The following is a 27,333-nucleotide window of genomic DNA, read 5'->3' as shown; positions in this document are numbered from 1 at the left end:
AAAAAATAACGAAATTGTTGTGTTAAGAATTTTTTTGTTTTATTTACTTTACTTAATTGAATTATAGGTATAAAACTAGCTGCACATGCATTTTTAAAATGCTGCAAAAACTTAAAATTAGATCAACAACAGATCAAAGTGGAGAGATAATCACGTAACAATTGCTGTTGGTCGGATTTATCAACAGTTCTTCGCCTGTGTGGCAGGAACTACAAAAAAGAAAACAGGCACTCGAAGCGGACAGAGCAGGGATTAGAGTGGAGACATGCCTCGGCGAGTACTATTTGAGAATCAATATTTACAAAAGGAGAAAAATGCCATTCGAAGTGAGAGCTATTACACTGAAATATTCATGTTCGTGTCTGTGCCGAGTATCCGATGGATGTAAAGTGGTTGTTTTACAGAGTTTCCGTAATGGCAACGGCCCCCCACAAACAGTCACCCCCGTCGACACTTCCAGTTTTGGCTTGATTTGCTTTCAGCACGCATCACAGAAGCGAAGAGCAACAGAGATCGTAATCGGATGGATTAACAACGAGTCCTAAAACGGGAGCGATTAAATACGGGATTATAATGCCGAAGGCCGTAGTCAAACTAATGATAAATAAAGCTGTGACAAGGTGTTGCAGGATTGCGAAAAACAATTCTATTGTGGCAAAGATGTGAAAGCACGTTTTTGAATAAAATAGAATAAAGTGACGCTGATTTGATGATTTATAGCTGTAGGTCGAAATGGCCTCATTTTGATGCGAAAAAAGTAAATTAATCATTTTCATGTTCAAAGGATTAAGTGTGTATGTCGGTATAAAGTGCTTTTAATTGTTTTTACGTTTAATAACTCCAGTTCTATAAAAGAACTATAGCAGTTTTAGTTCCACTAAAAGCGACGGGAATAAACTGTATATTCCTCGGGCTGTTTATTCTCGTACATTACAGTGTTTTAGTGAATTTATATTATAATAACCAGCTTGTAAACCGAACCTTTCCAGGACAGTGAACGTGTAATTTTACGATATTACATTTTGAAATATTACTTATTTTAAAAGATCAGTTCTTTCGATTCCCATCAGGCTTGTCAAACGGTATTATTTGTTTGTTCTTTGTATTTAGAACTTTAGGTCTTATTTCTCTCGGGAAATGTGCCCTCAAAAAGAAAAAAAACTTGAGCTTTTTTCTCCTCTTCAAAAGCCCCCGGTCCCAATTTAATAAAATTCAACTACCACAACTCACGCACAATAAATAAATAAATCAAGCATCAAACACACCTCGGCAATCAACTTTTTGGCCGCTTTGTTTTCTACATTTTCTGTTTATCGACGTGTCTACTATTGACAATCATAAATTTACTTACCTCGTGATGCTTTCTGTGTTGTTGTTAGAATTTTTATGATTGTTCCGCGCCTGCAACAAAATAAATCTGTTAAATACTCAAAAAAATCTCATTTGTAGAAAAAGAAGGCAGAATAATTTAATATGAAATACCTTCTTCCAAATTGGCCATTAGCGGCCGTTGTGCATTGTCCGCAATAGAACGCGTCGAGAACACATAACAAATACATTATCATTACGGTCGACAACGTCGGTTTGAAATTTAAATTGACCATTTATGCCATACCTTTGTTTTGTGCTATGTTTTTTTTCTAACCCTCGCACACGACGTCACATATCTGTTTGAAAATTAAACGTTTCAGGTTCCCGCCCTCGCGGCTTGTTGTTTGACAAAACCTTTGACGTTCCAATTAGCTTTGTTTTTAATTTTATATCCTGTTGCATGGTAGATAAAACTATTTCGAACATAAATTAACAAACTTTTCTAGTCGAATTAAGCGCGGAACCAGGAAATAACCAGTTTAGTTATTCAAACGTCAGGTTATAATTACATACAATTTTCTAGTTGCTAGAATTGTGTTTAAAAGATGTTCCGGATTGCGGATTTCTAATTAGATTCATTCTTTTAGATTCTAGTCCGTGAATCTTCTAGAACATATCGTTTAGAATTTAGATTTTACATGTTCTTTAAAGTCTCTTTGAATTCGATTTGCGTTTTAGTTTCGCAAGATTTTAGCGTCTAAGAATTTCATTCTCTCGAGCCCCGTATGATCAGATTTCCAGTTTCTCATAACAGACTAAAAATAGCGCTTCTCGAAAAACGGAAAATTCTTCATATTCTAGAGTCTTTAAATTCTTCAGGTTTCTCTTTCTGAACTTTGTAAGATCCTTTTCTTTAAGAACCTTTGTAACTTTTAGAATTTTTAGAATTAAGAAATCTAAATAGGTATCTAAGAATTTAGCGTTTTCTTAAGGACTAAGACGATCAGATTCTCAGATTCTTAGACCAAACACAGAGCGATCAATTGAATGATTTATCTAGTTGGCTAGAAACTGCGAACGTGTGTCTGAACTTGTCATTTAAAACTCAAATCACTGACAGATGTTAGGGAATGACAGATATCAAGACATACGTTAACCGAGTTACAACTAACTAGATAAATAATATTCGTTTTCACTCGTTGGTTTTCTAGGTAAATCTTAGACTTTATAGATTTCTATTTTCAGTATAAATGCATCATAAACTCCCTCTTTACTTACGTATCATAAAAATTTGTACAAACTGTCAGTGCTCTGCTGGATAAACTTCGTTACTGTACCTAAAACAATATAGTTAACAAACTCTTGTCTTAAGAATACTTCAGTCGGCCGCAAACGAGTCATTGGAGTTAATTTAGAAGCTCCACGCCTCTATTGTCTTTAACACAATGCAAATACAAAACATTTACCAGCTACCTATATTTCCCGATGAGGCGTAAATATACCTCGTATAATTGGGATACATTTTTCTGAAGTGTTAGCTTCAGAACTTGGCGGTTTACCAATCGTTCTTTTTTAAATTTATTAATATCCTTTTCTTTGTATGATTTATTTTTTGTTCGTCTCTTAAAATGTCACTTCCCAAGTAGCTATTTTGTTATCATAACAAATATAGGCCGAGTGGGCTGGCACACTAAAACCCAAATAAATCTAAAAACTGACATTTTCACATGAAACCAATTAATTTTTCGATCAACTAACTTCATCAAGCGACTAAATTAAACCTCATTTACATCACAAAAATTAACGAGAATTAAAACAGTCACGTTATATCGATTCTTTTATTAGAGCAGTTATTAATATTTTCGTGTAGAGTTTTTATGTGAAAAACTTTCGTGTTTCGTCATTAAGAGCTTTTAAGACAGAAAAATAAACAAGAATATGAGCGCAATTACATAGAATTGGACTACTTACGTTCTATAAATAAACGTCGGCGTCGGCAGGTAAACGCAGTGAGAAATTTTCCACGTGAGTGTTAGAAATAATAAAAAACAACAAGTGCACACCCACTGTACGATCGTTATGGTCAATGAAGCGAACGACATTAACTGGAAACGGGAAGAAATGAAAACTGTAACAGTTCGACGTTCACTTCGGCGAGCTTCCGTCGGTTTGGTTTTGCATTCGGTGCTATTAATAGGAAACTCAAGGAGAGGATTTTTGTAATTGTACAAAGAAACTGATTCGGACGTGAGACTGTATTAAAATGTCAGGAATGTGTACACAAAACTGAGAAAAAACCCAAACGGTGCTTAGATTAATTGCGCTGAAAACCGTCCATGAAATGTACAGTTTGATGTCGCGTGCGTTATGCAGATTTGTTTAGTTTTTTCACGTCTCGTATAAAGTTAATTTAAGCCGAAATGTGTGTTAATTGCCTCCACAAAGCCAGCGGGCTAGTTTAAGAATAAATCAAATTAATCTGCGATCTGGAAACTGCACGGAGAGGTATCAGTGTTTGCTTTCTTGTTAAAGTTCTTCGGAGAATTTGTAAGGGCTTTCCGAGCGTGCAACAGGTGGCTTTCCCGGATACTTTTTATATCACTCCAGTGTGTGCTTCTCCCATATGTTCCCGGTTTATATATTTTACACATCTCGTTCAACATTTCAATATAAGATAATTCGATAATGTCGCTCCTCTTTCAGTTTCCGCGATGCTAATCGGGAAACTGGCGAATCGACGAGGAAATGAATATAAAATTAGTGTCGTGCGCTGCAACGGTAAATCACAGCAATCAGCGAAATTGGGAATCTGGCTGTCGGTAATTACATTCTTAGCGTGTGTGATGAAAGAACAGTGGCGTGTGTGGCCGATTTACGTGGTTACTGTCACATTTTATGCGACGTTTATATCGATTTTACATAAAACCTAATCAACGTGAGAAAAGCGGTTCAAGGATTGCAGGTCTGTTATTATTTACCTGCCGTTTTTAATGCAGGAGCTGGAGTAATTCCCCATCTATGCATACTAATTATAGAACAAAGGCAGAACAAGCTTTTGTACAACATTATTACATCAAACACGTATTGATCTAATTATCCTTGCCGTACCAACCGCTATAATAATGCATCGACTTTGTATTGGATGGAGACTGAAAAGTGGTTCAAAGGAGCTAAACAAAACATGGACCCTCGGGAAAAAGTCGACATGCGATAAAGACGGAGCTAAATTAATACTACCAATTGAACAATAATCAAGGGCTATTCCCTAAAGCCACGGAGGATCTTATCCACTCCCCCGGAATTGCGTTAATAAAAACGCTTAACAGAAACAGGCCTTGGCTCATGAAGATTAATTATAAAAATTACGATCTCGACTGTTAGAAATGCACGACAACTTCGGTTAGATTATTGCAACTATTAAAAATGTTTTTAAAAAGTCGGTGCACGCCACTGAGTAAAAACAGACTTTCTAATTTCCTCTCAAATTCAGATCCGTTGAGTTATCTAAAAACAAAACCGTAAGAACTTGAGGGCGTCGAGTCCCGAGTTTTTCAACGTTCTTGAAAATCTGCAAGGATTTTATTTGGTAATAACAGAACCGTGTTGCTATAATTTTCCTTGTGGCAGAGATAGGTATCGACCGCCGCCTTTCAGAGCGTATAAGTTTGATGACTTGTGCAGTAACGTATTTACTCTTCATGACTTTGTTAAACTTTCTGAAGGACTCAATTAGTTAAAATCGAAAATTCTCTCTCAACCAAAGCTGTTTTGAATCTCCCCATTATGAATACTTTAGCGAATTGCCTTTAATTCTCGGTTTCGCGGTTTGTACTTTTTCTCGTTTTGTTTTCTAAAGTATCAATTAGCAAAATACTGTTTTCTCAACGAATTCAATTGTAAATTTATGCTAATCAGCAGTTTAAAACCGCAGTCAGCTAATGTAGATAAAAAACCATCATCATTGCAGTTTTTTAATTTTCTTCGGTGTTGTACGATACGATCTTAACGTCGACACTGGTCGGATTACACACATGCAATGCCGCAGTCCGCAAATGTCAGTCTTCGATTCGTGTTCGTCTCGCTTTTCCGACATTTCCTTTTACGTATGATTTGTAAACTCTTCATTCAGATTATCTCGTGCCGTATTATGTTTCCAGTGATATTTAATGTCGTCGCTCGCTTTGTGCCTTTATGACAAGCACAACATTTGCATATCAGTTAAGCTGGAGATGATGTATGGAAAACGTTTTCGCTGGGATTTCAGTGATTCTGTTTTAATCGATGGTAATTGACCAGTTCTTCAAACGAAAATGCACGTGCATACTGGAATCCCGCCTGACCTTTCATGAGGATTTTGGTCCCCGACTATATCGAGAAAATTATAACAAACTGCCTCGAGGCGGAAGTTTAGGAGCGCCGGCTTAACCGCACGATTAGCGAAATAACGTTGTTTATCTAATTTCCTAACTGCTGCTAACACGTGGGAGTGTACAAATTGGGGGCGGATCTCGAAGACAAAATGAGTTGTAACAAAGACTATTTAATTATGCGACGTGTAAAAAATGGTGGATGCGCCGGGCACGACTAATCTTCTTAAACATGTTGTTATCCAATCTGTGATTGCGAAAATTAGTCTTACGTCCGTTTCTTGTTCAAGTCGGATTAACGTCGCAGCTTAACTGCAATTGTCTAAATAAAGCGCGCGTATATTCACACACACACAAGATGTAAATGAATGGAGACAATGGTTCGGTTTGTGTCTGTTTGCATTCACTCACGGGTACACTTAATCGAATCACGGACTTTGTGTAGAGACACACCGAGCTTAGGAAAATTCTGAATAAAACAAATGCAAACCAAGATACACGACGTTAAGCTGCGTTGTTGACCAGCTGGAATGAATGCAAAGTGTTGTCGATGCATAGGCAAGTAGGTTTTTCTCTACAAAGAGGAAATTGAGAGGATTCCTGTTAAGATGTTATTACCTGAGAAACGAATTACGTGAGCTATAATTACATCGCAACAATAAATACTGAAATTTTTACCGCGCCAAATATTCAAAGCACATTTCGAGTGGCATGTCTGTTTTCTTAATTCTAAGAGCACTTATACAGAAGAGAGTTCGGTGAATGTTCAAGATTCTCTTTAACGGTGTATCTTTGAAGTTGAATTAGACATCAGACAATTTCACAGCGAAACTGCCGAACTAAATTAAGAAGAAAAACTTGGACGATCCTCATTAGCGGTGATTTTCAATTCAGCGTAATGTCTGCGGCTCTCTTTCGACCGAAATGGAGATCAAGACTGTTCCAAAACGGCACCCATATGTATGCAGATTGCTAAGGCCGTTTGTGCACCAGCTCTGTAAATTACAGAGGCGGAGGGAGCACTTGTAATATAACTAAATGTAGCCTGCGGAAGTTAAATAAAACACACTTGCTTAAACAAACATAATTAAGTAGAAACGACCAACGTGAATTTACTTTCTTTTTTAGCTTGGTAAGTCTACAACGAAAAGTGAGAAATAGTAATTTTGCGAAAAAAGCAAAGAGCGCGTTTGTACAATCCAAATATTAAGATAACTTGTAAAGGCGTCTTCATATTGTTCCGAATGTCATTTCAAAGACATGAGTTCTCTGCAAATCCCGCTCGTAAATTGACTAATTCGTCTGTTTACGATCGTTTCGGGAGTAAACATGTTCAGGTGCGATTAATAAATTCCAAGGTAGATAAATTTTACACATGAAACGAGCCGGATTAATAAGAGAAAAAGACGACTCCCTGAAGAGATATAATAGTTTCTGTAGGTATAGTCGACGGTTCATTATTGTGTTAATCCGTGCAAACTTCGAGTACTTACCATAAACCAGACGATGATGCTGTCATAATAAAATTATACTTCAACTTTGATGTGCCACTGTTGGAGGTTAAAATTGGATAACAAATTTTCTCCCTGCCGCGAAAAACAATAAAGTAACAAAAAAGATGCTGCAAAATTAAATTTGTGTCCGTTGATAAACTGTTCATTCCGAAGGCTTTGTAGTCAATAATTAATTAAGCGCGATAAAACATCTATTTTTTTAGTTGGAGGGCTCGAAACGTGCGACACGAAATTAAATAACCTTAATTTCTAAAGTAATATTTATTCAGCTCGCAACACGTTGGAAGTAAAATTATAATTTTTAATCAAAACATTTACATTGTAGTTACGATAGGAATGGCGCCCCACATCAGTCACCGTCTTCTTTTCCCAAGATATGTGAGTAAAAGCTAATTAGATAACGTTTCATCACATGTCTGAGACGACGGCGACGCCTTCGGCACGTTGGCGGAGCTGCTGATGAAAGGCTTCAAGAAACAGTTTGAAGTCGTCGCTATTCTATTAGGAACTATCGTAGAGATCATATTCTGGTTTCGAATCAGTGGAGCGCGTCGCATTCGTCTGTGGTAGTAGCGTCGTCGACGTCGGCCCGACATACACACAGCGAACTTAACAATGTATCACAAACTTGGCTAGTTTATAGCTTCCTTGAATTATCTGACATGTGCGAAATAAACCGCTCGCGGTCGCGCATATATCACAACAAGTCAGAGCGTTTAGATTAAGTTTTCCGATTTGGAGGCGAAGCTTTCAAATCGCCTTGATTGATTCGGTTACGTGCCACGCGTTATACATGTTTAGTAGAACTGCTGGGCATTTTTTTAGGACCGCCAATTTTCAAACCAAGAGTAAGTGATAGATCGCAGCACAGAAAAAGTCGAAACAGATTCCAGAGAGCGGATCTGTTACATGTCTATTTTAATCAGCTTGACAGTAATCTTAAAATATTTACTGCGTTAAAAGGGTAACGAAGCACGACTTAGATTGTGTTAGCTTCCGGACAAACACAACACAAAACCATCGTTTTCTATAAAAAGCTTTTCAGATGATAAATTTATTCTTACAAACTTCGACATTTTGCGATAAATGGAAAAATGCGCGCATTGAACCTTTCAGTATTTAAAAAGGATGACCGCTCAGATGTGAAGATTTATCGAACGATTGCATTTAATGACGTATTTAAATTGATTTCACAAAATAATTGCCAATTGTTATAAAATTTAGTTATTTTCACAGAATCAAATTATGAAACAATGGATGCATGGATGATGACCAAAAGTTGTTTACACGTAAATCAGGTTTCCACAGGGCTTTCATTGTTGATTTTTTACAATATCTCTAAATCCTGGTCTGATCGATCAAAACGAGCTTCAAACTAAAAATCAGGATGCAATTTTTTGGGTAGGTACATTTTGTCACCCGGCGCATCCACCATTTTTTAATAAATTAATTTTTTTACTTAAAATAAATTTGAAATTAACAGTTTTATTAGCATTAAATCAAAAGTATTTATGATGGAAAAGTTAAGGTTTTATCAATATTTCTAATTAAACGAACTATTTACCTGGCTACAAACTCCCCCACGTCTCGTTTTATCGAATTAAAACGATATTATGGCCCATAAAAACTAATAATTGATTTTTAACTTTTAATTTTTTGATGAAAAACTAAAACTTCAATTTGTATCCACACAAACACTTTAAATGCTAATTTGTGGCTTAAATTTCAGTTGAACGTTTCGATGATGAATTTATAGTTAATATCAAGCGTCTCTTTGTCGTTTTTCTGAAACATTTAGAGCGCATCTTTTGCGCCGCTCTTGTTCCTCAAAGTCTGGCCGCAAATCCTCTAATAGACCCTATATATTATACATCACTTTGAAAATTGATAGCGCTCTGTTCTAAATCGGGAAACAGGTGCGGCATTACGATCAAAATCAGTTCAACAGCAATCAGCAATAACGTGGGCACGTTAATAAAGTGGTACTATCTTTAATCACGTTATCGTTTGTGAGTTCATCCATCTACTGGGCTCTATTATTTCTTCTTTATGTCTTGTGGCCCTCCCACCACAATAACTGTCGTCTGGAGATTCTGCAGATTAAGTTATAGGTTTCGACCGACCGGTATCGGCTAATAACTTCGGGTTTCTCGAGTAATCCGACGGCTTTTTTTCTCTGTTCTTCCGCAAACCTTAACTCCATTATACCCTCTGATAATAGCTGTTAATTCTCAGAAACAAAAGTAAATTATAGAGACAAGAAAAGTTTGTTATCGACCGAAAAAATTAATGTTTTAACATGGAAACGAATTTCATGAAATCTCATTAATTCAATGTGTAACTAAACCAAATGAAAATGTTAGTCCAGTCACACAAATACGTTTTTGGAGGTTTCTATTTTCAGTGGTGGCATATAAATTGAGTTTGTCGTCAATTTGTAAACAAAGCTCTAACATATATCGTGTAAAACGGTTGATGGGACAAACATCAACTAGTTGAATTGCAAGCCAGTGATGAACCTTCCCAACTGTTATAAAATTCAACGAATTATTTTAACATTACAGTAAACATCATCGCTTTCTAATGATCCCCGTTCTAATTCAACGATATCTCCTTTCCTTCATGTTTGTTTATAGAAACGTACGTCACAACACAAGCAATCGCAGACGATGGCCTCACTGTTTGCATACACCTGCGTCCACCAAATTGCCTCCAATCTAGCAAACGATGTCAATCAAGACTCGGATCCTGACACAGTCGTGACCCTTTTTTCGTTGTGTGTCTAGAGATCTTCCGATTTCAGACTCGTTTGGGTGTCGATTCCATTAAAGAAGCGCGTTTGTTTCTGTTGAGGTGGACGGGTCGCTAACGCCCACGGGAGCATTTTATAAACGGAAAATCGTTCTTTTTTCAAGGCTTAATCCACGGACAAGACCACCAAAAGATAGAATGGCCATTAGAAATTGAGGCTTAGAAATTATGTTTGTCGTATGTCTCTATAAGTGAAAGAATTATTGTGTTTTTGGGGCGGATGACGGCTATTTGACGAGGGTTAGGTCGCCTGTTCACGCGTGGTTTTTGAGGTGTTTACTCCAATTCCAATAATTTTTGGTACAGAATTTGGATCCGTAGACGTGTGTAGACATTTACAAAATTCTCTTTTCTTTTACTTCATCGTGCATAGCAATTTACGCTGTCTCCGGAGCTTTTTTCGGTTTACATAAAACATGTAACAGACACTCTACTATTAACCTGGTTTTTCTTGAGATGGGAAATCATAACAAATACTGCAATGCGGAAGTTGTTTTCCACGTAATGTGTGTCGGGCGATTAGTGAGATGCTCTCGTTCATCTAACTTCCCTTTTCGCACGCATTTCTTGTTGCTACTGTCGAAATGGCGCTCACATTTTACCACAAATTATTTCCATACAGCTAAAAATGTCGAGCAAACAAGTACCAGTATGGGAGCGTGATTGGTGGTAATTTCCGTGGTTTGTGGCAAATGAAATTGTAACGAGAATTTACAATTATTTTTGATTGTACACAAATTCTGATTTTTTATCTAAATTACGTGGAATTTGGAGGGACGGTCCGGGACAATACATAGTTGATCGTAATATAAACAGCAAGTTCATTGAATGTATATTGCTGTTTAGTTGTTTAACGATGTAGAGCTTTTGGTCAATAATCATAAATCTTCTAAAGCTCGTTTGTTGTTGACTGCTCACACATTACATGTTTTGCGGTTTAGTGAAATTATTAGTTATGCGTAATAAAGACGAGAGGTGTGGCTGAGTAAAACCAAAAATAACGAAATTGCAACTTTTCGCAGGGCGTAATTTAATGGACGTATAAATAATGGATGACTTTTCAAATTTGTAAAGTAGACGTCTGAGTTGTTTTAATAAGTTATCAAGTTAACATTGACAAGTTGCAGGCAGGGACTTAGGAAATCAATTTAATTGAGAAACTTAAGTTGAAACATGAGAAGTTTAAGCTTGTAGCCGTGTAATAAAATATTTAAATCTAGAAAATGAGATAAACACAGAAGCGGGGATCGTCTAAGACGATTGCGATTTCTTGGCGGACTTCTTAAACATTTGTTATGACTGCACTTTAATTCCAGTAAAATCTTGAAGACCGGGTAATAACACTAAAACCTTCATTAAATAAGCATAATAAGAACGGAGAAATATAATAATCTCAGCAGAGAAAGAACGTGTTTATGCCTCCCGTTTTAATTTCGTTTATTTATCCCGGGCGCATTAGACTCGGAATCCTCCTCAATTAATTAAAAAAGCCGTGAGAAGGAATCCCGCAATAAACATGAGATCTTGGGGGAGGAAAACAGGATTGACCATGGTCGGCGCGCGCGCGGGTCCCTCGTTATCCCATTACGGCCTAAGATCCTGCGGCGGAAACTCTCAGCGTGAGCGAGGATATCATCAAAAATTGAAAAGAAACAAGAACGGATTGGGTCACCCTACATGGCTCTCCCAGTCGTTAGGATTCAGGACCAGGTCGTCACGTCTTCCGCAGTTCCTGCACCTTCAGGACTTGGTACAACCGAACCGTGTCCCCCAAGTGCTTGCCCTCACGCCTTCATGATATATCGTACGTTTCATCCAGGAGTAGATTTGATTACGTACTCTTAGCGCGACCGACCATTGGCTATAAAATTTACCATCCACGATCCAAAAAACATTTGCAAAAAATTGTGACAATTAAACTAATGGAACTGATAAAAGTCGCTTCGTGAAATGGATCCACGTGGTACTAAAACGGACAATCAATAAATAAATAGTGTGAATAGTCAATTTTGGTAATTACGTGTTTGTTTTTTTAGCTAATTTATAATTAACAAAAACGAAGGTTAAACAAGAGTTTCCTAACAATGAGTTGTTGATCTACCCAATAAATACTTAATTATTTATTCATGGTGAATTTCAAGATCAAAAATAGATCCGATATTTTTATTCGTGTACACAATCATCATGTATTCGTCGTTAGTTTATAGATATTTATCCAAATGCGCTCTGATAGTTTTTGTTAGCGATTTAGACTGGAATAGTTGTTTCAGTTTCCCTCCATTTCCCGGCTATTAATTTTGAATTTGATTAGTAAATTGCATTAAACCCGTTAAAGATGCTTTAGAGTTTGGTGAATTTATTTATAGATTTTCTGTGCATTTGTTTGGTGCAAATGCAGTCGGGTCACTGACAAAACAGAGACATTTATGAAATATGAAATGACATTTGAATGCGTAAAGTTGTTATATTTGCGACATTACAATTCAAAGTGAGACGAATAACATTTCGTGGGGAATCCATTAATCAAAGGGCGCGTATCGAAGTGACTTTAAATGGCAAAGAGGAACGTTTTTAGCATAAAGATCAATCAAATCCGCATTAATACCAGCTGAGCGGGGCATAACCATCCGCTTTTCCTTATTGCCAACCGTTCACTCATTTACCGCGTAATATTCGTAAAAACCTGGAGAACAAACTCGACGAGAGGACGTGTATGGAAGAAAAGTTGATTTGATAAGTACGTCGATGACAAGTCGTCGAAATCGCATTGTCGTGTTTTCAGCTGAGAACACTGAGCTTTCCCTTAGTTTCCCTGCTCAGGATTCGGGCACAAAGCGTCTGATGGAAGAGCGTTTCGAGCGTAAAACTCAATTTGTGACGTATTGTTCGTTGACAACTTTATAAACACGCTTAAAACCATATTTACCGGAGAAAAACTCTCCGCTCCCAATTAGTCCTGTATCATTAAACATGCACGAATCGCTCTCTCGAATAATTACGTCCGTATTGTGTGGCAAAAAGTTAACCGTAGGAAGTGACGGAGATTACGGTTTTGAGGCCGAGCAGTAGTTTGATGCGGAATAATCCGGGATCAGCAACTTGAATGAAGTCGACCACGGATATGGTCGCAGACGCTGGTGCAGAAAGGAACAGAATTAACCAGTTACTCTGTTATTTTGTTGCATTCGCGTGTTTTATAACCTTTTGTCACGAAAGCTTTGAGCGCTAATTGGAGGATAAGCCGAAAAACGACAGGGACTCAACCAAGCAATTTTGAATTTCAACTCAATTCTTTTGTTGCAACTATAAACTTGTTTCCACAAAATGCACTAAGAATGCGTGGGGTTGAGTGCTACATTGTAATCCCAGGCCGTAGGTGGTCAGTGTGGTGAGGCACGCATCAGATAATTTTGTTAAAGGATAGTACACATGCTGTTAGTATTAATGAAGACAAATTACTTTAACAAGGCGGTAAATACCTTTACAAACTGCCGACCATAAACCCACAAATTAGGAAAATTACCTATGTTAGGATTAAGTGGTTTGCATAATAATTCATTAATCAAAATTTGCACCGAAATCAAAGTGCAGTATAAGTAAGTTACTTAACGCGTTATGGAAAGTTGTCACATTAAAATAAGTCGGCAATATTGAAAAACGATTTTATCCTTATCTGAATGTCAACAAGCCTAAGTTAGCATGTGTTGGGAAATTAATTATGCATCATGCGTTAATTGAACATGCAAGCTAGAAAAAAATGATCCTTTTAAACTAATTTATAGTTAGAGACTGCGTGCTTTCTTAAAATAATTATAAAAGTGTAAATCAATAAATTATCTTTAAACTTGTTGATCTATTTTATAACAGGAATGAAAAATTTACAGTAAACAAAAAACTGCTATTTTTGATGGATATTTTTAGGCGAAATTTAAATTAGTCGTTCCTAACTAAAATTCTAGTTCGACGTTTTTTTACAAATTCCCTGATTTTAAAAAATACGGTCTAATTAAAGCTCTGTAAAGTACTCAACACTGTTGAATGGTGTATTATCAAAAAAGGACGATCATAGATTCATAAGTATTTTCTACAAATTATTGAAACTTTGATCGAAATTGTTGAGCGCTTTAATTATTAATATAGAATCTATGAATAATAAAAATGGTGGATGCGCCGGGATGGTATCGATTGAGTGTCTCGGTGGAATTCAGTTTTAAATTATTCTTTCATAATTTGTCCGTAAAGTTCCGTTTATTGACAAAAGTGATTCTATTGTACCTAAAAGGAGTCGTATAAGCGGTACCGCAAATTTAAATACGCCTTAAACTAGTCGCAAGTAGAAAATGGGAAATCGATAAGTAAAATTACACCTGGTGATATAAATGTGATTCACGTCTCGCCGAACTCGCGCTTTCCCTCCAATTTAATTAAATGTGTGTGTAGCGGTGCCGTTTTAAATTAAATATAAAACAAATTATTACCGTCGGTGCCTAGGTAAACGTATTTCCCGACCGCATCACGAATTTTTCATATATATGGGAAAACAATTGGCCCGGTTTGGACGAGTCAATACGATTACAATCCTAAAACATACGTCACTTTTATTGTTCCGCACGTTCGTGAAAACCAATATTTACGCTAGTTTAGTTATAACAAGACCGATCAGGGCTGGGTTATTAGGTTAGAGCGAGCGTGCCGCAAACACAGGGAAATTTGACGAGAATTTACGTGCATCCGATTCATATAGTTTTCTGTTTGTTATTTTTATACGCGTCCACGTTATATCATTTTTATGTCGGAAGCTTTCTGTAATTGAATATAAAACATGGTTTACCGGTCTCAAACTGTGTTAATAAAAATGTTTGTTTAAACGTGGAAAAACAGTGAAACACCTTTATTTATTAGTTTTTACTACCGTATTTGCGTCATTGTTTCGTATCGATAACTGATATGTCTCATACGTCAGGAGCTTTATGTGACGGAATAAACAAGACAGACGGCATTTGTATTATAATAATGGGCAAAGGTAATAATAGAGCAGGCTAGGGGACAACAGAATAATAATTCAATTTACTGAGGTCGGACTTTATCAGATTTCATGTAATTTCAATGCGATATTTTGGGTAATTCTATCATAAATTATAGAACAAAATTTACGAAGTTCTTTACGCATTTATACAACATATATTATGCAGGGTGATGAAAAAAAGGCGCCCACAAGTGGAAATCCATCTTAGAAATCAAAGTAAAATTAATTTAAATTCATTCCTTTTCATAATATAATAAAATCTTAAATTCGGCAGCCTCCGTAACTAAGCAACTGATACTAACAACTTTACAATGTTGCAACAAATTTTTTTCAAAGTCAATAAATGCTACTTTTATGTTAATAGTTTAAGAAACTTAGTTTAAAGCACTTCTTGTTCTTTTTTTTGATACAGAATATCATTAACTGTAAAAAATGTGATGTACAACAATAAAATTGTTATAAAGGGTTCATCCAAACAGAGTTTGCTCATTTATAAAAGAAAGCTCTTGTCTTAGTTAAAAAAGCACAAATTTCGTTTTGGTTTTTAATTTTGGGCTCAGGAAAGAATGAGCTGCAACATGATTGGTAGTATGGGTGCCTTTTTTCATTACCCTGTATATTTGCATCACCTTAAGTTTAAGCCTGTTTAGAGTTTCGTTAATTTGACATGAGTGAAAGAATTTTCCGTCGACAGATAAAGCAGAACCGCGCATTTAATTCCAGGCAAAGTGTGCATATTATTATCTTTTATTTTTAATCATTGAATTATCTACCTTGACACGTTTTCACTTCATGAAGAGTAATAACCTATAATAACCCAAGTACAGATCACATCGCAGTGTCGTTCATAAAGCGCTCGCGTCGACGGACAGGGTGAATTAATCATATTAAATTATTGAGGGTGACCCCTCGCGAAATTTCACATCGAAATCCAGCACCGTCATAAATAATTTAAATAAAATTCATGATGAATGGTCTACTGCACTTGTGTGCAATTAGAGATTCCGCTTGAAGCTCTGAACCGGCATCTTGCGCTAATTTGCACTCAATTTAATAAAATGAAATAATTTCCAATCATCGCATCGGATAGAAGAAAAAGGGGCGATTGCATTTGTAACCTGTCACATAACTATAAATTTTCGGTCACTTAACCTATTGCATTGCTCTTGGAAGAGATATGGACTAATCCATTTGCGGTGTTCTCGTAGATAATGCCTCGATTACTTATCGCTTGATTTACCGACGCCCCCGATTAGTAAACCTCCATATAACAATTATTGCATTTATTCCATCACATAAACAAAACGTTTAATATGAGCGTGGCAGGAGCGATAGGATCGCGCCTCATCAATATGGAGGAATCGTAAAATCCGGATATGGATATGCGTAAATAACAGACGGCGGATGTATCCGCTCAAAAGTGACAGCTCCAATAAAGCGGAAAATATACTTGCCTTTTTTGCTGTGTTATGTAATGTTTTAGTAATAGGGCTAATATTACTGTTATTTTATTTCGACGGCAACGGAACAAGACAAATTCCATAAGCGAAGACGTAACACGTGGAGAACTCATAAGTTTCTACGGAATTTTTCGTGTTGGATTAAATTATTCAAGCGGGTTAAAAGTTGCTGGAGTTTGTTTGGTACTCATCGAATTTTTCTACCTTCACATTACCGTTGAATTAAAAAGATGAGAAATCGCAAGATACTAATAAGAAAAAAAAAATTATAATAATTTCAAAGAGTAGTAATTTAGTTTGTTGAATTTTATTGATTATTGGGTGCCCACAAAGTGCGCATTGATACGCGAAATTGTTATTTCGCTGATTAACTGGTTTTACTGTAAAATGATATAGACAATTTGTTAACTAAACTGTTGTATTTCAGTAAAATTAACTCGAATTTATGCACTCGAATACAATAAATTGTTTAATTAAAAGCTGTATTTATACAAATGATTTGCATTGCTCTAAGCAAATTACGTCGGTCCGCAATATAAATGGTGGCCTGCTAAAAAAACAGCTTAAATGGATTAATTCGGTCGGAATCGTCACAGTCGGGGTCGCGGGAGAATGGAAACGTTATTAAGAAGTCTTGAAGAGATAGTCGTCGAGCAGAAAAGTTGCAAAGTTCAATATGTAATCCGTGAAAGTTTAAAAGCGATATTAAAAATTGAATGGACCATAACAGGAAATAGAAGTATCAAGTGGCTGACTTCCTGAAATTTTATCAGCAAACCGGAGGAGGTCATTACACGCAGTGCAAACTTGGAATTTGTGTTTACACATACATACAGTGTCGTAGAGATAAGCGACCGCGCCGGATATCTCAGCCCTTTTCATCCCCGAAGAAACGACCACAATGCGGTCTGATCTGATGCAATTATCACCTAATTGTAAACGCGAAAACGGCCCAACGGTCCGGAAAAATAACCCTTTTTTCGGTGATAAATTCAATTCAGCGTATTAGCGAAATAATGAATATGCAAAGCTTCGAGCATATTAAATTCAAATGCAAATTTCTTGCAAATGTAATAAAACGAAAATAATTCACATTTGTACTAGTTTTCATTCGAACGCTTTGGAATATGTGTCTGTTTTGCGGATTTCCCTATGATTATGTTTCCAATTTATAAATGTGTTTTTTGTGCGGACCCGAAAATATAAAATTCAAAGGATAACGCGCGTAATCAAGTCGAACAATCTCGAATACACGAGGAGCAGTTAAAGAGAACAATAAACCAACATGGGTAATATCGTTACGTCTTAATTCTCTGGCGGGCTACAAAAGCTCAAAGTTTTTTTAATATACAATAAAATAACAGCACAAACTCTCAACGAGTTTGTTTAACATTGGATTAATATTTCTAAATACAGCGGCGATGTAGGAACAACCTACACAAACATGCAAAGCTCACTTTTTCCCACCACATCAAAAGCTTAGAGAAATTTTAATTTCCAGAAAAACACTGTCATAAATTATTCTTGTCACGACCACTAATAGTCGTCGTTTTCTTTCAAGACACATAAAGTGTTTAATCACCGCTTTTCGTGACAAATCGACTATTAATAATAATCAATTTTTGTGCGTTATCGTGTTGGTCAGGTAGAAACCTGAGTAATCACTCAACTGGTGAACCATGATGGCCGCTAATTGTGGTAACAAGCCGGCGTGTCTAATATGTCAATGGTCAATGGGTTATCTCAACCTGAGTCCTATTCTGTATCATCGAATTGTCCGGTAGCGATACAAATCGAGGTTCCCCACTGTCCATCAATCACCGTCTCGTTTATGTACCAGAAACTGACGTGTTTAATTGCTACCTGTACGCTATCTACCATTGATAGCAATAATTCATTGCCTGTTAACTAACAAGAAGACATCAAACGTCTGTAAATCCCCGATTTGATAGTCTATGTGTGCTTACCTAATGCCGATCGATTGATATCAATGGATTACTTACAAGGGTCGACCTCACTTTGGACTTACCTAAAACAAAAAAGCTTCAATTCAGTTCAACCATTAACAAATCCAAAAGTATCAATTTAAACAGCGCAACCAAAATTTCCACTGGACTGAATTTCAAGATTTATCCGATTCCGAGCTTTGACCGAGGATTGTATTGAAACCTCAGAATCAACGGTTCTTTCACGTTAAAATAAAACAAGGATTGGATACAAACGTGAAAATTTATTCGAGTTATTATTATGCAAAAATTAGAATAGGTCGAAATGAGGTTTTCAGCACAGCTCTCATACAATAAACACATACAACAAAATCGGTAAAGCACGTCGACCTGAAATGGTTTCAGACGAGCGCCTACAGCCATTTATAATTATTACGAAGATATTTTTGTTTTTGCTAGAACCAAGATCCTTCTCAACAAATATAATAATTAAAAAACAGACTTGAACTTCAAACGAAAATGTATATCCATGCTATAGAAACATGTTTGTTATTATTATCTCGAAAGTACTCTAGTCAACAAATTTTGGAAAAAAAATGTACTGGAGAAATGGAACGTCATTTTGAAAATGTAATCAGTTTCTGATTTAAAATCTTAAGTTCGTTTTACTCCAGCAAAAATGTTTTTTTGGAATTACTCGACAGTCTTTTAGAAAGCCAATTTAATAAGCTTTCCAACGATCTATAAAACTCATCTTTAGCTTTAGTACTTTCCGTGACATTTGTGAGAAACTGATGTCCCAAAAAACGACGATTTCAGTGATGTTCTTATGCAATTTTATCTAACTCATGCATGCATCTAACTCTTGAACTATTATATCGATTTTTTATTGTAATGCATAATTAAAATAATTGAGAATTTGGCTTTTTGACGCGCTTCAAATGCATTGCTTCTTTTATCGTTTAGAAGATACAGACCAAGTTTTTCAAAAATCTAAAACTTTCTTTTTTGGTGATTTTCTAAAAACAGTCAATGCTATGGTTTAAAAATCCTAATTTTCAGACACATATTGAGTTTTAAAATGGCTTTAATGGTAACGGAGCGCAGAATAATACTCCTACATTTTATAAAACTTGTTGATGATGAAACGTTTTTAGTTTCCGTATGGACCAAAAATATTAGAGGTTGAATATCTTTGAAAGAAATTGTTCAGATTTTTTTTTAAAACACAATGAGTAACCATTAAACACAAATACTCGCCAATCTATTGGAAATTTAGCACTGAAAATTTATTTTTTTTATTAATCTGGTGGCAATAACCCATAAAAATATCATCAAATTTACGACAATTTTATGTGGGGCGAAAAATTGATTTAGACTGATACGTAAACGCCTTCAAATTTATTTAAACTAAAAAATCCGGCTAACAAATTTTTAACAGTAGATGAATATTTTTTATATTCATATGATCTTCCATTCTGTCCAATAAAATCATTTACAAACGCAAGAATTATCAAAAACTACAATTTTGTAAAATCTTACAATTTTTTATAAAATCTCCAAATTTTTTTTCAAAAAATCACTCCAAAGTTGGCAATAGATAATGATTTGTTTAATACCGAGTTTGAAAGCAGAGATCTCAACTTTTACAATGATGTATTACAATAAAAAATTAAAATATCAATTTAGTGATTTTAAGCAAAAAAGTGTCCAAAAGTTTTTAATTTTTTTTTTTAAAGTTTTTTTTTTAGTTTTATGATTTTGCAAGTTGTTAAACTAAACTGAAAAAACAACAACAATGAACGCGGGGTATCAAGAAAAAACTTATTTTAAAACTATTTCCTTACCCGATGAAGCAAAATCGGCTTGGGATTTACAATCAGGAAACAATTTTGTCCGAAATTTGTTGACTAGTGGTATAAGATGTGTTCCAGGGCCGCAATTGTTACTTTTAATGGCGGAGGACTTATCGGCACGTTTGCCTTAGTGGCGCGATGAAGCTTATCTCTCCATGTTCGACAGTGGAAATTAGCAAAATTGCTGATAAAACTACTGACAATTATGAAAAATTATCTCGGAAACTTCCTCCAAAGTTTCGTTACGTGAGTGTCCCGTTTTAAGACGTAATTACTTCTAAATATAATTAGCAACAACTAAGGGAGAATATTGCACGTGCTCTGAAACATTTGGAGTTGGGTTCGGAGAAGTTATCAAGTGACTCTGGGAACTCAGTTTATTCCGGCATCCAATAAAAACGCGTGTTTCTTCTTTTGTTTTTATTTTCTTTCTTACCTTTTCCGCCTTATCTTGACAATTATTAAGTTGTTAATGTTCGAGTCGGGTCGGAAGTCTTAGTATGAAGTTACAGACACGCAAACTAAACACCAGATTAAAGTTTGCGACGACCCAGCCTAGAGTTATAGCAAACATAATCAGCTCACGTTTTGAATATTAACATATTTACAGCAGATTATTACCGCACTCGTGTTTTGAAATTTGATCAAATGACGCCACTCGTATTTAAATAGAGGCGTTTAAGATGGTTAATGACTTTGAGAATTTAGGTAAGCCAACACCACAATTTTTCACATTTTTTCACAGATGCAATAGAATTTTAATCCGTCAGATTACAGACTAAAGACTGTCAGGAAGGGGGTGAGGCGCTCACTATTAAAAGAGCAACCTTTCAGCAAACGAATATCCCCTAAAGGAAATCTCTCCTTAATTTTTTTCTTTTATTCTCCGATTTTTACTACAAGACTCGGCGGTATTTCAGTGCAATTGCAAAATTGGTGGCGGGGTTCCCTGCCGAAGCGGATTTTTAATGAAATGCGAAGAAGGAAACCACCGCATTTTAAACAGCAAATTTATTGCAGTTGATCCCTCACCAGTGCTTGCGTATTCTAGGCTAGACTTGCCTACCCATTTCCCGAATCTGATATTACCGCAACAGTTGTTACGTGAGGTTTCTCTGGAAACTCAAAACAAGGACATTCTTATTAAGACAAGTACCATAAAGAGCTCCACAAAAACATTATTTCTGGAGTTTAACTACATAACTTAAAAAGCTGACTTAATTTCTGCGAATTTGAATAAAGTTCTACTACCGTTTAACACCGAGCCTGAGGGAGGTGATTGATAGATCAGATGTCTTCGGAGTTCACTCAGAAAGCCACAACTTTTCCGTTTTTAAGAGCTGATTTGTAGCTCCATTTACATTATCAATACCCTGAAAGAGTGATATAATAGTTCGTCGTCACGCTTAATAAGGGTTTCGAGATTATGCAGTCAAATAAGACCGCGGAATATGCATAGATTTGTCTAGGGACCGAAACTAGATACACCTGTATTCGCAATTCTCCATTTGGAGGTCTTGCGTTGTTGGCGGCTGAGGTGCTGTTCGACCACTGACGTGACTCGGTCGTAATCTTGTTACTTGGATTAATATTGAATTTGTAACGAGACGTCAAACTTCCTTAACTCACTTAACACACCTATCGATTGGTTACGTACAAACCGAGGCGGTCTGTTTTTGCCTGAGAGAATTAATAACATCAAAGGGCGGTGGAGGCAGCCCTACATTAAAATTTTTACCAAACTGTTCAACGCTGAAGTGCTTTTTGTGTTCTGTTATAGACTTAACGATATTTATTCCAAAAATATTTGAATGGGAGGAAGTTGAAAAAGTTTGCTCGATACAAAACGAATCCAGGTATGTACCTTATAGATTATTATTTTTTTTCTATAATTGCGAGATATCCGGAGCAGAGTAATTACCGGCACTATCTCCAGGCGAGCGTTATTGTTAAAGGAGTCGTCTCCGTGCTTATGCATCAGGCGTCCTTTTGAAGTTTATTATTAATGCACGAGTAGGTAGAGACAATGATCTATTAATGTACTAATAAATATTAATTGCAGTCATTATTAACTAAGAAATTCGCAAGTGAAATTTGCATTGTAAATAAGTTTCCAAATATAAGTGGCTGCTTGCACAAAGCGGATTAATCGCTTCATAATTTAGGGTTACACCTTTTGTATCATAAAACCACAAAAAAAGCGACCGGTTTAAATTACAACGAGAAATGGAGACGCGTATTTCATTTTTACAATACAATTAAGTTACAACTATCCCCTTTGCTTTGTTTCCACAAAACCGACTGAATTTGTCGGGGAAAATTCTAGATCAGACTCAAGATACCGGTAAAAGCTTGCACAAAACGCATTAATATTGTTCCGAATACATAACTAAAGACCACCAACCGAACAGTAAAACCTCCAATTGACACCATTGCGTGAACCTCCAATGCAAAGGAAATTGCTTTTTTTCGGTGCACGATTAATATAAAAGCCGTCAAGCAGAAAGAAAATTTTAATAAAGACGCTCAGTGAGAGCCTTTAAGTTCGTGTTAATTCATTATAAAGAGAATTTGTATACAGAAAACTCAACTCGCCATAATCGCTGAACATCATTAAACCAGAGACTTTGATAATGAGTAATTCGATTGGATAATCTCTAGTCGAACTTAATTAGCGAAACTTAAGTACACGCAGATCTCGACTTAACCCAATCATAATCTGCGGTTAATGAAATCGCGCCCTTTAGCAGCAAGGCACTCATATGCCGTTAATAAATGTTTTAGGGATAAAATGGGAAACTCCTTCATAATAATTTATGAAGTCTAAACCCCCTGGATTTACAGTGTTGGAGTAAAAAATGTACATCAATAGGTATTTTTAATTAAAACGTGCATTTATCTGTATTCTGCCAAATTTTTTAATGCTCTGTTGCATTTCGAATTTTATCATGAAATAATGAAACAAATTAAAATAGAATTTTCTACTAAACAAATGCAACCTTTTTTTAAATCATAAAATTTGTTAAATCTATAAAAATAATAAAATGTTGAAAAAAATTTCAATAATTTTTAATTTGAAACACAACACAATTGTTATAATGAAAAAGTAGTTTTTAATTCAAATTTGGCAAATCCATATTTTTTGTGTTTAATAAATAAACCGAAAATTCAATGCTGAATTTTAATTAAAATTACCTAAAATATGCAACATCTGAAAAAAATTTCTTAATTTTGAGTCAAATTTTATTATACACTTTATTGTAAACTCCCGATTCGCATAATAATAATGTTTCATGTTTTAAATGATTTTAAAGGTGTGTAAACTGTGTTCAACCTCCAAATTCAGTTATAAAAAAAAATTGCAGCGGAAAAAATTCAGACGAAAATAACAGATTTTTAAAAAATTAAATTACGTTTCTTTTTTTTATTGTTTTATTGTTACGTTTAATGTTTAATTAATATGTAATGTTTAATGATTCACACAAAAATAATTTATGTACAGTACAACATACGTTTTTAGGCAACAGAATTAATTGGAACGTTATTTTAATTCAAAATATACATATATTTAAAAACTTTAACAAAATTTATTAACAATAACAATTTTTAATATGGAAAGAAATTAAAACAATTAACTCAAAAAATTCTAAATTTTAAGTTTTCTAACATTGGAAGCCAAAATACGAAGAAGTTGGGCTTCGATTTGTGTGTTTTTTGTAATGCACGGATAATCGAACGAACACATTTGCACCCGGATAATCCGCACCCGGATAATCGAGGTTCTACTGTACTTGTCTTCCTTTAATCTTTTATTGTTAATAAATTATTGGTTTGAAGAAATTTCGCTCTATTTATTAAGTACAGATTTTTATTATAAAAACGGTTTTGAAAGTTTGTATCCTCTCTATTAAGCGGGCACTTTCCCCACTGGTGTCCGCTTAAAAAGGAACTTCCACTGTATACAAAACACTTGAAAACTTCCAAGAATGCTATAAATATGAAGATTTTGAAATTCGAAAACTTTTAAAGACAAAAAAACTAAAGAAGGCGAGAAAATTGAAAGAACTGAGAACTCTGAAAAAATAGTAATACAAGGTGTTTATAAATGTTTCTACCATCAAGAGTTGCTCTGGAATTCCTGTCGGGCACTATTTTGCCGCTTTATAATGAATTTTACTATCTTCAAAATTATGTATGTCACTTACGTCAACGATATCTCAGACTCAGTTTAGTGTCCAAGTTTATGATTTTCAGATTTCAAATCACAACTAAAACAGTTTTTTTTCAAAGCTTGCTTTGCTCCATGATTAGGTTAACTATAAATGTCACTTGATAAATCTAAACCCACATTTGTAATGAGCGGCAAATTTCTTTGACATTTCATAGCCACCTTTGATGCTAGAAACATTTATAAACACCTTGTATATACATAGTTTGTCCATCATCAAATATTTTATACATTACGGGCTGTCTGATTTAAATTCGAAATTAATCAATTCAAAAAAATATTTGCAGTTTTGTATTTAACATGAATTAAAATTAACCGATGATAATAAAATAGTTGCATTCAGCACTGTATGTCAAGCATTTCAGCAGAATTATTTGAGCTAAAATAATTATGACATCAATAGTTGTTTAATACTGTGAACAGATATATTAAATGCGACTCATTATTATTTATTATTGAATTTTATGATTTTGAAATAAAGTTGCTATCCTTTTTCCTCTTACAAAACTTACGAAAACAAATGGAAACAAAATGTTTCTTTCAATAGGTAAACCCGTAAAGCTAATCATCTAATGGATTAAATCTGCAAGTTTATTTTGGAATTCTAAATTAACAATGTGAAAAAAAAAAAACAAAAATAAATAATAAAATCTGTATCCACTACATAAATATTTCCACCATTTGTACTCTCAAAAAACAAACATAAAACTCTGATTTTCCCCAGTAGAGACATTTCACAATGCTAATGACATCGGAGTCTTTTATTGACATTCATTAATATTTCAGAGTTCACAGTGTAGCTAAATATGCAAGTGTACATATTTTGCACGAAATATGTTCTAACATTTAAGAAATTCATAACCTCCAGGCTCCGTTGTTTGATCTAATGTGCCGTTCAAAATGTTGTTGTCAAGTTCACGAACTTGGATATCACAAAAAGTGCGTGACATATTTCCATGTCCAAGTTCCCTCGCATTAAAAATCTGTAGAAAAAGCAAGATTAAAGTTGTGCAATTATGCCTCCAATTAGAATAATTATACGAAATGTATCAAAGTCGTTCATCAAGATATAAATCATGCTAACACCTGGATTTAACGAAATGACTCCGTCTGTCTTAAAAAACGTTGGGGTATTTTAAAATCCTGTCTATTTTCTTTTAGTTTGTAAAAAGCTCGTGGAGTAAAAAGCACCACGTCATTGTGGTTTTAAATGAATGGTAAACTGCTCTCACCTCGTAATATATTCCAGGAGGAACTGCGGTTTCAAATGAACTCATGAAATAATAAGCTTCTGCGATGGTGTCAGAGCGAGTGGTCATACCGCTTCCACAATAACGGGCGCTTCGCCTATTGTAAAATGCATAACTAATTTGCATTTCCGGATTTGCAGATTTTTGTAATAAACGCAATACGGGACATGAAAGTGGAATTTTTTAACATGTGTAATGTTCACTCAGTCGACCAAATGCCAACGTTCTGGAAAGGTAAATTCGGGGCTAAATTGATCTAGCCAGATTTTTGAATTCCTCGTTATTATACCGAAAATTGTCTAATTGAATTCTAAAGAATTCTTTCTTGGAGCCGCACATAAGACATGGTCGATTTTTGCTGTGCTTCTCCGTTAAGGTTTCCGCTCACGTCCTGTATTATATAGCGGAGCGTTCCTTTGCAGTGCCTTTCATCTTTCCACATTACAACATTACACACGAAACCAATTATGTACACCTTTGTGTATTGCCTCTATTACCTATTCGTGGCACCGCTTAGGATGCTCTTCCATGTCTACTAACGTTTTCGACCATCGGCTGGCTTTGTTAAACACTCCACTTTGAATGAAATACTTGAATTCCTCCAAAAATCGTCTGTGCACCTGTAGTATCCAACTTTGCTCTTAACGATCATTAATCTTCGTTTTTTCAACGCAGATTCGAATCGCCGCAGAGGAATTATTAATATTAATGTCTTGTGCTGTTCGCTGCGAGAATTTTTTAATGTCGATGACATAATTAGCGCGACTATGGACTCGAGTGTTATTGAACAGAGAGTCCTTAGTTGTAAGAGGGTGCTTTGATGTTTATTATTAAGTAGACAGACATTGTATTGAGAGATTGCTTTTAAATACAGAATTAATTTAACGTTTTTGGGTTCGGGAAAAATTAAATCATCTCGACTTGTTGTCAGTGTAGTGCCTTTCAGACGTCTTACTTGCCTTTTTGCACTTTTTATTTTGCCAGCTAGATCCTTTGCAAATATCCCTAACGTAATTTTCTTGCTATTTTTAGGTTGATGTTTGCGGTCTTCTTTACAGGGTGCTATTCCGACTGCAGCGAACTTTCCACATTTAACTAGAGTAATCAAAAATGGTGGATGCGCCTGGAAATGATGTTTCCTTTTTGCAACCACGTCCCAGCAATTGAGCGTGGTCGAGCATCAGTATCTGTGACCGCACCGGTGGTCATGCCAATATAGAGACAATAAGTCTGCGTGGAGGATGCGGAAGCCCCATTAGACTAATGAAAGCTGAGAGAGACTGGAGGCGACCCGATAATTAGCCAACAAACCGCCGCCATGGCCAATGAAATTACTTACTCTACTTAACCGCGTAATCTGAGCGCTTAAAGCCGGCGGCCGTTCAATACCGCGAATTATACTTAAGCAAAAGAATACTCGGCGTCGTCGCCGTGATAACTTCGGCTCGGATTTACAACCAGCTTATTCCCAAACGACTCAGATTTTCGGATAGTTATAATGGATCTCGGCCCCGTTTCCTCAGATTTTATCCTCCTGCCGCCTTTTATTTGCCAGAAATTATGT

The 27,333-nt window shown here is 35.6% G+C and overlaps 1 protein-coding gene across 2 annotated transcripts in view; it reads right to left on the bottom strand.

Annotated features, from left to right (window-relative positions):
- The window catches only part of Scgdelta (sarcoglycan delta), a 57,367-nt gene that overhangs the window by 10,253 nt on the left and 19,781 nt on the right, over positions 1-27,333 (bottom strand). For both annotated transcript variants that reach the window (XM_088043703.1, XM_088043704.1), the window contains exon 2: positions 1,352-1,401. In XM_088043703.1, coding sequence (XP_087899829.1) covers positions 1,352-1,401 — 50 coding nt within the window. The remainder of the gene's footprint in view (positions 1-1,351; positions 1,402-27,333) is intronic.

This window comes from Gnatocerus cornutus, chromosome 8 (genome assembly GCF_029298725.1).
Source record: "Gnatocerus cornutus isolate USDA-ARS CGAHR chromosome 8, icGnaCorn1.1, whole genome shotgun sequence".
NCBI classification, from domain to species: domain Eukaryota; kingdom Metazoa; phylum Arthropoda; class Insecta; order Coleoptera; family Tenebrionidae; genus Gnatocerus; species Gnatocerus cornutus.
The sequence above is the reverse complement of the archived record's forward strand: the minus strand, read 5'-3'. Positions and strand labels throughout refer to the sequence as shown.